We start from the raw sequence: 14,957 nt of genomic DNA on the forward strand, positions 1-14,957 counted from the left end.
ACCAACATGTTGGGATTGTATTAGTCAGGTTATGAGCCGCAACCTTATTATTGCCAGGCATAACACTTGGTATTCAGGCCTAATAGGTTTCATCAGCCCAGAGAATCTTTTTCCTCAGGCTTTCGTCCTTCAGATGACATGTCAAATGCCTTTTACTAAGGCGTGGCTTCTATCAAGCACTCACCAGCAAGGCCTGATTGATGGAGTGCTGCAAATATGGTTGTCCTTCTGGCTGGAAACTGAACGACTTTTGGAGTAGTCAGTGGGTTCTTGGTCACCTTCCTGACCAAACCCTTTCTTTCCTGGATGGCAAGCTCTGGGAGCCTTGAACTTCATCCATTTCACCATGATGGATCCCACTGTGCTTTTGAAACAAGTCTCTGAGGTCTTCAGAGAGTTCCTTGGACTTCATGACTTGATCTTTGCTCTGGCACGGTGACTTGTGGGAACTTATATTGTCACCAATCCATTGAATTTGCCAGAGGTTGTTTCTGGACCGGCTATGGGTATTTTGGGTGCTCGCTCACTCTGTTGAAATCAACTGTTAACACCATTTAAAAACTTGCTTCCACTGTCCTTGGGAGGATCTCAATAGCATTACCTTGACACCTAGGGGTGTCCAGTGTTGTAAGCCGCTTCCAGTGTACTGCTGCAGCATGGGTTTAAATCTGGCCCATCTTCCCACACTCCTACATCAAAAAAACTCAACTGTGTTGAAAACGCCTTACCTTGATTTGTTACCTATTCTCTGTTGAGTCCTCAAAACCCTTTGTATTTAAAGGTCAATAGATCCCTCCTCTTAACATCTCATTCAGTTAGCTTTACAAAACCATTTGGATTTGAAGGTCAGTAAACCTTCTCCTCTTAACATCTCTTTCAGTTAGCTTTAAGGTGAGAATAAAAGTCATATCGATTTTTTCCCATTGTTCACCTTGCACACCTGCCTCAAAACTTTCTGGGGAGTGAAACTCCAATGCACTTTCTTAGAGAACCAATGTGCAAAGCAATGCTGCCTGTTTGAGTTCACTGATTCTAATTGTTTAAATAGTGATTACCTTTGTCACCGATTTTCTCAAAAGAAACCATTATTCTATTAGTAATCTATCTATGAAAGAAAAAATAAATAATATGCTGTTTATCTATATATTAGAATTATGCAGGAATGGGTTCACCAAACCCATAGTTTGGTAGATTTTTGGGTCCACAGTTCACAGGTTCGGTACTGAACACAGTTCAGGTTTGGTACAGTGGGAAAATGAAATGCCATCAGTTTTCTTGACACACTCTAGCGACTCTTTGTGGTGGGTTGGCTACCTGCAAGCTGAGATGTATTTGTTGGTCAGAAAAGGCCTTATCATCCAGATACGTCGGTTTCAGTTGAGTGGTGTAAGCGGACCGGCTTGCAAGGGTGTGATTAGTTCGACACCTTCTGATCAGCTCTTCTGAGGCTTCTGGTTAGTTGCTGCAATGGGGGAATGATCAATATCAATAATTCATTTGGGGTTGAGATTCATTGTTTGGTTTTGCTAACTGGATTTATTGTCACACTCTGCCTATCCAGACCTTGATTTTTGGCATTACACATGTGAAGCTGAAAAAAAATCAGATGTAAATGTATTTCAAATCAAATTTGAAATGTTTTGTCATGCAAGATCTGCCCGCGTTGTTTCATTCCCCTTGCCTTGCTACTGCGACCCAATAGCCTTGCTTCTGGGCAGACTAAATGCTGAGGGAGCCTGGGCTTATCGTTTGTGTGTTCAGTGGATACAGCCTGGGCCCATCTTGCAAAATGAAACCTGTTTGTTTGACTTGCCCTGGGGTGTTTACATTCCCTCTTCTCTATAGTCTGTCTCTGGAGGGCCTGAAATCTCGCTCCAAGCCTGCCCATGACTAAGTAGAGTCCCACCCACATTTCTCCTCATGTGTCTATAAAGGTGACAAAAAATACTTGTCTGGAGGGGCAGGAAAATAAATGTGTTGTGGGGGAGGATCAACCTCTGTTTGAGGAGTGACAGCTCTCCGGTTTATTGTTTAGTAGGAAGAGGCTGTTTTTACCTGGTACACCTCCCTGTTGGAATGAACCAGTAAGATATCAAGCCAACTGATGATTGTAGACCGTCCTCATTCTGGTTCCCATCCCTCTACAGGAGACAGAAAACCCCATTGTGTCTGTGCACTAGTCCCCGTTAACGACTGTGCACCCTCTTTACCCCAAAAAAGACCGTTCTCTCCCAGACCCTCATATGGATTTATAACTCTTCTAAATTGAGGCGGTGTATTCCCAGGCCAGGAAACAATGAGTCTTATTCTTCTAGCCCTCATTCCAGAGGCGCAAGTAAAACATAGAACGGGCTTGTGTGTGTGTGTGTGTGTGTGTGTGTGTGTGTGTTAGCGGAGGGGAGTTAGTTATCCAGGCCTGATAGAACATGGATGTATTCAGAGTGACTGCAGGATTAACAAGCCTCCAGCAGTGTTGACAACGAAACAGAATGTAAAACAATACCCCATTGTATCGTTCTGTGTGAAGATTAAAAAAAAAAAAAAAAAAAAGCAAGCGTCCACGCTCCTAATTTGTTTAGCTTGGGTGGGTAAATTGAGGACATTTGTTGTGGTTTTAGTGGACGTCTTGTCACTTTGTGAAATGTGAAGCCGACCAAGGAGTAAATTTAAATCAAAGACATGGCACTGTTCTCTCCTTGATGGAAAATGAAGGGCCGTTTTTTCACTGTCATTACTGATTGGTGTCAACCCCTGATGGATGCCCCCTTCAGATTGGCTGTCGGTGGTCTGCAGCTGGTCTTAGAGGCACTGGAGCGTACATGGCTAAAATGGGAGATTAGGCGAGGAAAAAGTTGGACCTAATTGCCTCCGCAGAGTGTGGCTCCAGGGAGCAAATGCAGCTGCTATTTAAACCCGGCTCAGTGGCAGGAAAACATCTTCATACACAAACACTTTTAAATAAAGGCTTAGCTCCAAGATATTTGAAATAAATATTTTGGAGCTGGTTTTTTGCCTTAGTTTCGAAATCTGCGCTAAAGCCAGCTCTCGAAAACAAAATGTGTCAACATATTGAATATCATAATCTAAAGTTAAGCCTGTAAATTGCCCTCTGAAATTTATATTTTTTAAAACTTTATAGACTACTAGGTTAGTCCCCAGTTAGCTCTGATATTGTGAATAGCATGCTGTTTCCACACTCATACCAACCTATTTGTTTCCTCAGGGGCAGAGCAGGTTCTTCTGCTGGCCAGGCGGACTGACCTCAGGAGGATATCACTGGACCTCCCAGACTTCACCGACATTGTTCTGCAAGTGGACGACATCCGCCATGCCATAGCCATCGACTACGACCCCGTGGATGGATACGTGTACTGGACAGATGACGATGTCAAAGCCATCCGCCGCTCTCGCATCGACGGCACCGAGGCCCAAACCCTGGTCACCGAAGAAATCAACCACCCAGATGGCATCGCCGTGGACTGGGTGGCCCGGAACCTGTACTGGACGGATACTGGCACCGACCGCATCGAGGTTACCAGGCTGAATGGAACCTCCCGACGGATTCTGATCAAAGAGAACCTGGATGAACCCAGGGCCATTGTGCTGGACCCTGTCAATGGGTACGTGTTTTTTTCTTCTTCTAGAATATTCAGATTTGACTTATTTGACCACAACTACCAAGTCAACTTATTTCAGAAACAAACATCTGTGAATGTATTTCTCTGTCATTCCGTGCGTGCTCTCCAATACATCTGCTGAATGATTTCCTTTTGAAAGGATTTCAGTTGAGCGTTCCTGTTCGGTCCTTGTAGGTACATGTACTGGACCGACTGGGGAGAGAAGCCCAAAATAGAGCGAGCTAACCTGGATGGAACGGAGCGGCTGGTGCTGCTCAACACCTCCCTGGGTTGGCCAAACGGTTTAGCCATTGACTATGAAGCAGGAAAACTGTACTGGGGTGACGCCAAGACAGATAAAATTGAGGTATGTCTCTACAGTGTTTATTTGACTTCTTCGGCACGTAAGAGGTTGTGTGTGGGGATGGTGCCGCAGTCATATCCCCACCGTTGACAGTGGTGGCGGTTGTTGTTTTGGCCCAGTTGTCCTTCCACCGGCTCCCTGTATCTGAGGTGTTGATTGCCTGGTGGGTTTTCTTTGCCTGTGGATGTTGAGTAGTGCTTTAGGAGCACATTCTTATATGAGGAGAGACAGTCCAGGGCTGAGATTTATCTGACCGTTGTTCCCAAGTGAGCTACAGAGGAATGTTGGGGGGGGGGCTGTTATATAATACCTGGACAAGCAGAACTAGATTTCCTGTCAGACACATACTGCTGTCTTATCATTGTTTGGGTATGAACGGCTAGGGCTCAATACATATTTCCTGCATTCCTCTGTCCAAACCAACTACTACTTTAAAATTAGGATCTTTGTCTGATACCGCTGTCTGTTTAGAGGGGCCGTTTACATGTAAAAGGGGGAATTATCTTCAATGGATGGACATGGTGCAAAGCGGTGGGTGATCATATCTTTAGAGGAAGAGCTGCGTGTGTTTCTGTAAGGTCTCTGAAGAGACTGCATTGTATGATTTATCATCTACCTGCATTGTCCCGGGGAGCTGGGCACCACGGTGGCCGTATTTCTCCGGTCACATGATGCATGGGATATGTAAACACTGGAGGAGCAGAAACCTCCTCCCCGATGAGCTGGATGGGAGATCGTTTTTCTCTTCCTTCTCTCTCCTTCTGTTCTCTTTCCCTATGACTGTGTGCACATTTGTGTCGTATTGGTTGAATATTCCCCGAATCGTCATAACCGATGGTGGATGGTGAACTCTGGGTTTCTGCTTGTTCAGGGGCTGTTTGTCTGGATGGCTCATCAGCCCTGGGAAGTTGCCTATCCACTGGGCTTTCCTCAGTCGCCTGGCACCCTGTGGGGGCATTGTTCAGTCTCTGAAAGCATTAACTACCCCTAGCTCTAAAGATGGAAGGGCAGTGGGGGGGGGGGGGGGGGGGGGGGGGGGGGGGGGTCTAGGGAGAAGACACTCGCAGATGCACTCAAACTCTGCTTTCAGATAGGATTTGTGCTATTCTGTGTGTAAAAATGTTTGGGCAGTGTATATGTTCCCCCTTTTGGCCAGACCCGTTCTCTTGCCTATTACACGCATTTCTTCCTTTAATAGCAACAGATGTTAAACTTTGACCCTGTATCGATACTATTTCAATCAGGTGATTGCATGTCAGGCCATTTATATGTTTGTGTATTTTCCTAAAGGGAAAGACGATGTCGACAGTAGAACGGTCATGATTTAGTGCATGCCAAGAACAACGTCAGTCACACCTTAGGAGTGGCTGTGGCTGACTGCTGCTTCAGCGTTTTTGGCAAAATTTTATTCTAGGCCTTAGGCAGAACTTTACCACAACAATGACTAGGTTGACTGGCGGAAATGCAAGTTTGCTTTTTTGCCAAGGACACCTGTTGGATAGCTTTCAGATTTTAAAGGGGGGAAAAACCATTTCCAGGGTAGTAATTATTTTTAGGGTGTTTTTTTTTTTTTTTATTGTTATGAAATTGTCAAACTGATCATGGCTTTTACCTGTCTAGATGTGGTGGTTGGAAACTCTTCTGGCAAAAGTGTTGATTTTCATTAAGGGGTTTTGGCATGCTCGCTGAGATGAATGAGCAGGGATTAAGGAACACCCCGCTGAGATACTGAACTCAAGGAAAGGCCACAAACCTATCCACATGTAATATCCCCGTCTCCCCCTTTCCTCTGTCTTCAAACCAAGCATCTGCCCCTCTCTGGGGCTAACCCAAACACTATGCTGGGGCTGGTTTTGGCTTAAACCAGCCAGCCTTGGATTTTGTCCAGCGTTGTAGTGAAGAAATGTTTTCCCTTGTCTGATCCAGTTGTCCACTTGAGCCGTGTGGCTTTCCTGATAGAGTGACCGTGTCGCCCCTCGGTCCCCGAAGCGAGGTGTCCAGGGCAGGCCGACACGTAGAAAGAGCCTTATGGCAGATGGAGACGTCGGAGGCTTCTAATCCATCTGTGTCTGCAGGTTGTGAGTACCATGATTCTGGGAACCATACGTTTTGATTTATTTCCAGACGAAGGCCCAAAGTAATGTCGACCCATTTCTCTTTGCGTCATCCGGCAGTGTGGCCAGAGAGCCTACATTCCGTTACTTTGTGGCCGATGAAGAGGGAGTTGTTTATTTGGTCTGCAGTCTGGCCTCTGCACAGCTCAGAGCCCCCCCCCCCCCGTCTGACTACGTGTCAACCGGATGGAGGTGAAGCCGAAACCAAGCTGGAGTAGTGAAGTGGAGCGCTCCTTCTGAGAGGAGGGTACCAGGCCCAGTGCAGGCCGCTCCTCTCACAGGCCGGCACGCCTGACCACTGTGCTGATTGACAAGGGATGCCCCCGGTCCATGTGCTCCGCTGTGACCCTTGGCCCCGGGCCCCACAATGGCAGCGTGGAAATGCGTTGGGCCGGCCCTCGTAGAGGAGCCCTCAGGCAGCCCCCACCTCTGTGCCAGATGCACACTTCGGTGGCAGCCCTGCTTCCAGAGGCTCCCAGCAGCTGACAAGTGTTTTCTGTTCTGCTCTTTTCACAAGGGTTCTTCAGCTTCACCTAATGGAGGCCCGTGCCATTCTTCCACAGACCCACTTAGCTGCTAAAAGGAACAGAACTTCTTGAAGTGCTAATAAGGAAAAATCCAGGCGCTGCTCAGACATCAGCAATTTGTCATTTGTTTTTTTTTTCGGCGGTGAGAGGCAGGGGCAGGGGTGGCATTCGTTAAAGTTTTTGAAGAAAGTGAAGCGTTTCTGTTTTGAGTTCCGTCCTCACCTGTGCTTTTTTTTTTTTTTTTTTACGTCTCTCTTTCCCTTGTGGTGCATTTAATGGCGTGTTTAGTTGTTGCTGTTTACCTTTTTTATTCTTTTTAGATGACAACAACATTAGGTCTTGAATGAAGTGTTTTCAAAAGTACCTTCTGGCATTTGGAATGTGGCCGTTCACTGCCTGAATGGTTCTAAATAGAGGTCTGGAGGCTTTTTAGCCCTCCTCCTAGCCTCTCTTTCCGTCCCCCTTTTCCTCTTTTTCTGTGCTGGTGACAGGGTCTGTCTGAAAAGATTTTTTTCTTTTTTCTTTCTGTTGCAAAGTGAATTGCCTTTGGGCCCGAAGACATATCTATTGTTAATGTTTCATGTGTGTGAGCGGATAGATCTTTAGCGCTCTAAATGTTTGTCATCTTCACACTTGGCGTGGCTTTCATGCGCTGGCCCTTGTGACTCTGGAATGATTTACATGATGGTCAGATGTGGCTGACGGAACGTCTACCAGGGGATGTTTAGTATTCCATACCTCTTTTGCTCTAGTGTTCTCAAGAACCGTGGCTTGAAAGTCTCCCTTGCCACCCTCAGATGTAACTTGACATGTCCTGTAAAAGGGATAGTGTTTTCCAATGCTTATTGTTGCTGACTAAATGAGCGAAATACACTAAGTTAATTCAGTAGTCAGATAATTCATGTTCAGTGTTATTTGTTAGATTGTTTTTATTATTTCCATCTTTGGCAGAGCTTTACTGAACCGTTACCAACCAGACCTAGGTTACTCCTTTTCCCCACATACATTGAAGTTTGAAATGGTGATTTGAATCCACTGCCTCTTTTTCTATTAGATGTGCCACTGAATGCTTGGTTTTGAATACAGTCCAAGAACGACTCCTTTCATCTCGGGACCTGCACGTCTCAAAGAAGGCTAAATTATTGGCACTCAGATTGGAAGGTCTTTACTTAAACAGTAAGGGAATTGTGGTCTTTTATTTCGGTCTCTCGCCGTGTGTTTTCACCTCTTTTAGAGGAATCTGACTCCCCCTGCAACCCCACCCCCTCCCCCCCCCCGGTGGAGAGCCTCTGATGTTGCCGCGCAACCCCCTCTCTCGCCCCATCACTGGTGAGATCCTGAGGATAACTCATTTGACTGATGTGCTAGTCCTTTATACAGAACCTCCCGCTTTGTTGTACAATTATGCAGATTCTCCTTGTGTGCAGCATTTGGTCATCCTCCCTTGCCGTGTGTGTTCAGTGGGGTTCCATGTGGTGCTTTTAAGAGATGGAGGGACAAGAACAGGGAACTGTGGCGGAATTTACTTCCAAAAAGAAAAATATGAGGGGAATGAAAAATATGAACTTATCAGGACAAGGGTTTGGTTATCAGAAGGTCTCTGAACCTCGAAGACCTCCCTGGATCTCAGCGCCTATAGCCAATACTCATGTTGTTACATTTTGCGTCTGTTATTTAACCATGTGGCAGATTCTAAGTTGAAGCATCGACTTGAGAGCAATTGGAGTTTTAGGCCTTGCCCAGGGTCAGATCAGCTGGGTTTTTCACCTTGTTGTCTCAGGGATTAGAACCCCCGCGACCTTTCATATAGTGGCCCAACACTCTCCTACACTAGGCCGTCCCCAAGTTGAACCCATGTTTGAAAAGAACACTTTTATGGCTTAATGCCAATCAATGAATCTTACTTAAACAATTATGATTACCTGAAAATAATGGATGTTCAAATGCCCTGTTGATGATGAATAAGTAACTACATGTGTGTAGTGGTCTATTATTTCTCCAAAAACTGTAGAAAGTGCGCAAACAACAATGAGTACTTAAGAGCATCTGATTACTTGTTGTTTTCCTTAATGGCACTTCAGAGCCAAAGCGGTGGCAGCCAGAGCTGTTTCCCCACCACAATGAAAAGCCCTGCTCTGAAAGAAAGTCTTTATTTAGGCCTGAGAGATCTGAGTCTGACCAGCTGAAGACCCTGGTGCTGATGGATGCTGGCTGAAACCCCTTTCGTCTGAAAGGGATCAATAATGTTTTCTTTAAAGTTCCCCCGAAGCGTTGCTCGGATGGCCTCGCCACATTGTTGCCGTCATGAGCCGTGAAACTTGATTTGTGGTGGATTTTTCAACAAGGGGCCTCTCTCTAAAACATTGGCCATGCTAATGACAGCTTTAGACTCTGTGTAAGTGGCTCGTCCAAGGCTCTTCACACGGGGGACGCTGGTGGGGGACAGCGACAGTGTTAGCCATACAGCACTCAAGCCACTCAGCACAGACTCACCGCTACACTCAGCAGTTGGTCAACTCCCCCCACTGACAGGTGAGTTGAGTTGCACAAAAACTCCCTATTTTAATTCTCATCCAAACCCCCTCACTATCAGTGAACTCAAACCATCTTGTCATGACTCAACTTCTTACGAAGAAGTTCCAAGACCCCTCAATCCTTTTCCCATATGGATTCTGCATCATGGCCTGTTTTATGTTTTCTTCCAGAAAAGGGATCAGGCCTGTGTAAAAACAAATCATATGAAGGTTGGGTTTATCGCCAGATCCTTTGTAGGAGCTTGGTTGAATCTCTGAACTGTCCCAAAGCCTTTGGTACTTCATTACAGCCAGTGCTGGTTGCTCTTCAAAGCACCAATTTCATAGAACAACCCACCAAATGCATGTTTTTTTTGCTGTTCTCCATGTCTTTTAACAAAGAAAATACCCTATCCTAAACATAAAGACGTTTATTTCCCTCTCTTTGACTGATGAATACTTCAGAACAGAATTACATATACAAGTTGAGTCTGAAACATTGTTCCATTTTGCCAATATGCCAATGTTCTAGTTTTTGATGTGATGTTTAACTGTGTGTTTTTGGCCACCCTTGAAATTTTGTAATGATATCCGGGATCTTGTGGTATTGCAACCAATCTAAGAGTTGATCATTGTCAGTATTGTGAAACCCCCATTTTGCACAGTCTAAACGTTTAGATGTTGGTAAACATTTGGAGATGTTGACATGCATTTCTCTGATTGGCCAACAATGGCCACCCCTTTACCTAGATGCACAGTCATTGGTCTATAATAAAAGTGCCATTCCACCTGCAAAAGGCAAAAATTCTATTAATCTTTTATTTTTATTTTTTTTATTACACACTAATCGTTGACACACTAGTCGTTAACACACCAAAAGAAAATTGATACTATACACAATTTAATAATATTATTTGAACCTAGTAGCGTGGTTATATAATCGAATTAACAGGGTATATGTGTTTAAACTGCACTGCCCTTTTAAAAGCCCCCATAGTAACATCTGCTTGTATCCAAGCTATTCATTGCTGAGTTACACAATTTTGTTGCAGTTTTGGCCTTACACTGAAGTATTAAACTATACTGTGCTGGAGCATTGTGGAAGGTTACAGCGTTTGAGTAGAATATAAAAGACACCTGACTTTTGTAATATTTTCCAACCCCATCCGCCAGCTTTCTGCTGTCCCACTAGTCACTCACGTAGGCCCTTTATCATAAGCAAGACTGTATTAAAAATCACGTCTCCAGGTATCTCCAAGACTCATTCATGGAAAGTGCAGCTCTTTGGTGCATTCATCAAGGCTGCGGCCCAGGCAGATGGTAAACTGCTGTTTTAAACCCCAATGTCATCGGCTAAATGAATGCACGTTTCCCAATTACATTAAAAGTTCATCAGAACTGTTTTGCCAGGAAGAGACCTAGGAGCATAACTATAGCTTAGCTGTCATACTACGTGTTTCCCCGGGATCTGGTAAACGCTCATTGTTGTCTTGACGACTCGTAGTGCTGCGCCTTTGGGGAACGACAAAGGAAAACTTGGATTGAAGAGGAGTCTTTCGAATCGGCAAGAACACGGCCTGTTTTCTTTTTGTCCGCACAGCACTGCTAGAGGGGAGGATGCAACGTTTAAAGGTTAACCCGTACAGAGCTGACTGGCTTCCTCCCCCCTCGCTCTGAGACTAGAGTCTGGTAGTATTCAGTCAGTGCGGCAGCCCCGGCCCCTTGTCCCGGCCCGGCTCCGCATGACAATCTGTCTCATTTCCTGAGGGATGTGCGCTGCTGTCCCACATCTGTCAGCAGGCGGGGGGCCTGCAGCTCCCCGGCTCCTGTTCTGGCTATGTTTGCGGCTTATTAACATGGCTGTGCTGTGGCTACCCTTCTCTCCACCGTGGTGTTGCGGTGGGGAGTTGCCAGCAGCTGTCGACTTGTCGGTCTGCAATGCGTCCCACATGTATCCTGAAGACCACGTCGTCGGAATGTACGGGCAACGAGGTCTGAGTGGCGTTTCACGATGACGCGGATCACAGCCATCCCACTTCGACTGTCCTTTCTAAATTCGGCTGTGACAAAAGCACGCCGTAAATCCTAGTTACGGTTGTGTCCTTGAAAATGGTGATTGGGGAGTTCAGATTATCTCCTTCGCTTTTTCCTTGTGTGAAACGCACGCACAGCGATTGACAGGTCGGCTCAGCAATTGACTTGAAGTTGACGATTGGTTCGGTGTCATGTTTATGCTACCCTTTGCTGGATGTATTTTTGAATGATCAACCTAAATGAGGCCCAAAGCTGTTCTTACAGAGTCGTGTGTTTTCTCATTCCTCCTGGATCAGCAGGATTGTACTTGCGTGTGAAATCCGCTCCGCCATGTAAATGTAATTATGTTTTGGCTGTGCTGGACCTGGTGTTGGCAGGGCTGGTAAGAGAATACATGGTTGTTTATAGACGGTGCGTGTGATTTATTATGAGTGATCCTCTCCAGACACCAGTTCTGTACTGGGCTCTGCTATATTTCCTGGAGAAGTGCAGGGATCAGGAGAAGATGGAGTTCCATGGATCAAGAGTTATGTTCCGTTGAATCTAGACTTGAAGCTAGACAGTCTCTGGGTCTGGTTCTCTCTGTCTGGGTGTGTTCCTGTTTGCCTGTATGTTCATTATAATTTGAGCTGTTTTTTTGTGTGTGTGGATATGCTGTTAAGAACCAATTCTAAATAAAATATCACTTTACAGTTATATGTAATGTCAGGTATATCACTTGAGCCTGTGGTGGAAACGTGTCCCTCAGCCAGGAAATTGGGAATCTACCATTGAAGATCTGTATTTACAACCAAGTGATTAATTTCTTGCAATAAGACACATATTTGAACTCCTGATCTTCTGGGCTGTTTAAATGTTACTTTAACTCCTGTTACTCCTGTACTTTGTGAGAGAAGCTGTTTCCCTTTGTTATGAGCTTCAGAGAAAGACTCCAATTATGGGACTAAAAACATGAATTGCAGCAAGATGTGGATTTCATCCTTCTGTTTAGATATTTAGTAAACGGAACGCAACGTCTTCACTATATAGTTTTCAAGATTGTTCTGTGAAAAATTCCATCCACACAGGATGTTGACCAAGCAAGTGAAACGTGTTTAGATTAAGTATTTCAGAATAGCGTTGATATAGACCTTGCGTTAAAACTGTACATTGTGGAAGACTTCCAACAGGAATAACTTGGTATGTTGCGTAAACTCGTTTGAATGTTATTTGAGAATATAGCATTTCTCCTCCTTTCCTGCTTATTTCCTGTGGAGGTGGTCGACCCTAAGGAGGAGGAGAAAGAAAAGGGAGTGAGGGAGGAAAATGAAATGATGGGGGTTGGGGAAAAGCGCAGTGGAACATTTCGATGAGGAGGGATTGGAGGGGGAAAGAAAAGCAGTATGGACATTCTGTTTGAATTAAGGCAGCGCTGTTCTTGGCCTTACGTAGAGTGCGACAGATAAAAAGATAATATCATTTGTTGCAGTCGGGTCTTTAGAAGAACTGGCCAAACCTCAAGCGAAGCCCTATAATATTTCAAAGCCAAACACTGAATAGAGAGGTTGTTTCGTGTGAAGCAGCCTGGGGGGGGGGCTGTTTTCTGGAGTGGGGTAATTGATAAAATCTGGCAGGTAAAAGGGCTGGCGTGGAGATTTAATTTGTGCACTTCTCTTGGACTTTTTCAGGTAATAATGTAACCACTTTTTTTTTTTTTTTTTTGTCTTATTGCTGATCCTCAAGTTCGCTAACTAAGCCAACACACCATGTATCAATGGACAGATATAAATACAGAAACAACGACGTGTCGGTCAGGCATTAGTCGTGCTCTTCCTTGGGGAGAATAGCTTTGAGCCACTGGCTTGAATATTCTGAGACTAGGCTCTGGGGGGCATGCAGCCCTCCGTCACACTGCCCCGGCCTGCAGATTGAATTTGTATGGCAACTCAGTGATACTGAGGCGCAAAGGAGACGTGTACAATCGGCTGCCATTGAAAGCTGCAGAGGATTGACTTTTCTCTGAATTGCTGATGAGACTTTTGGGTTTTGTTTGTTTTGTTATGTTTCCCCCACTCAAGAAAAGGGTTCTCACACTATATAAACAGTCCCCGGTTCAACATTCTCTCTGGAAACAAGAAGCATGGAGAAGAAAATGGTGCAGCCATCTTTCAGTGAAGATAGCCATGTCTAATTGTCCCACTAAAAAATGAATAGGATTTTTGAATAGGAGGGAAAAGAGTCCTGCTGATAGGAGGGCTGGTTTTTGTTTGTTTTTTCAGTTGGTCCTAAATCCAATCCAATGGGATGGAAATCTAGTCTACCTTGGATCTGGATTTCATTAGGCCTAACGTATTTTAACAAACACATCTTCCCACATTTCTTCGACTTTTGTTTATTTTGGTTTAGATATCATACAACAACAAAAAACAAACACTCCTGTCCATTTTGTGTTTGTTTGCGAGATTTTTCCTATTTGGTGGAAGGGGCGGTCGATTCCTTCAACACTTTCTCCTCCCTGTGGCATTATATGTTTGAATGATCTCAGAGGCCTGCTTAGGTTTGTTCTGGAGTAATTAGCCTAGGCAGCTGGCGCGTTCTTAACAGCACAGAGGGCCCAGTATGCACTGGCAGCCATGCGTTTCCTCGGGCCTGCTTTCTAGGGCCTCCCCTCCCCCCGCTGACTGGCCAACCCCAGAAAGAGTTAACCTTGGGATTGTATTAATTACAACAAACCAAACATTTAAGTTGCACATTGTATCGTCAAACATTTTCTGGTGAATAGCTTTGGGTAGTTCCATCCACGTTCCGGACAGAACATGGAGGAAACTTACCTGGATGTGTCAAGTATGAACGCTGACAAAACGGTTCGCCACTGAAGCGTTTTGTTTGGCAGAGTAAATGCACCCTCGGAGAAAGTGTGGCGGCTCCGCGACTGGAATCCAGGCCCTGAAATCAACCAGCTGCCCCCTTAATCCTTTTGAGGCGCTGCAAGGAGAGCTTGTATGTGGAATTGTCAAGATGGGGAGGAACACGAGTACACAGTGTGAACAGTAATTGTACCTGGATTAGACGAGGAAAAGAAGAGGAAAGACCTGAGTTTGAGGTTTTCTCCATTGCTGTTTGGAAATCTGGGGGTTCTGGTGTTGAATAGAATAGTAAGCATCTGAACAATGTTCAGTAGACCACTTAAAGTTCTGGTGTTATACGCTGGTGAGTGCCTGAACGATGTTCAGTAGACCACTGAAAGTGTAAAGGCAAGGAGCAACGAATGTTGGAAAGGTATGTCATCCAATACAATGACTAATCACACCAGTGGAAAATCATGCCTCACTCCTAGGAAACCGTGAGACAGAAATATCAACCATAACCCACCCTGTGTTCAACCACACTCCTGACTGTGTTTAGAACAATAGTGAACATCTGCTTCCAAAGCATAACTGGTCATCTGTCCATAATTGGGGGAAAAAATAACACTAATTAGGCCTAACTGCAGAAATAACAAATATTTATTTACATTCCAAAGATAGAAAAAAGTGTTTAAACTAGCCGTCTCCCTCAGACAGGGAATCAAAACATACATGGAATACCACACAAGTTGTATGAAGCTTCCAGGAAAGTTCAGTTGAGGTATCATATCTCTGGTAGCTGCGACCGCTATAGAAACCATGACTGTTGTTTACTGAGCATCATGTGACTTACCCAGAGAACCTCCCCCATGTTGCTGGGCCTTGATACGCAGTTCAACATCAAAGACAAGTTGGTGGGAGGTGTGAAAAAAAACAACTTCTGAACATCTTATCAGTTCCACT

At 44.9% G+C, this 14,957-nt stretch overlaps 1 protein-coding gene across 1 annotated transcript in view; it reads left to right on the forward strand.

Annotated features, from left to right (window-relative positions):
* lrp5 (low density lipoprotein receptor-related protein 5) overlaps positions 1-14,957 on the forward strand; it is a 43,741-nt gene that overhangs the window by 16,533 nt on the left and 12,251 nt on the right. Inside the window, exons 7-8 of the mRNA XM_013139019.3 lie at positions 3,224-3,620; positions 3,813-3,984. Coding sequence (XP_012994473.2) covers positions 3,224-3,620; positions 3,813-3,984 — 569 coding nt within the window. The remainder of the gene's footprint in view (positions 1-3,223; positions 3,621-3,812; positions 3,985-14,957) is intronic.

This window comes from Esox lucius, chromosome 19, assembly GCF_011004845.1.
Source record: "Esox lucius isolate fEsoLuc1 chromosome 19, fEsoLuc1.pri, whole genome shotgun sequence".
In the NCBI taxonomy this organism is placed as follows: Eukaryota; Metazoa; Chordata; class Actinopteri; order Esociformes; family Esocidae; genus Esox; species Esox lucius.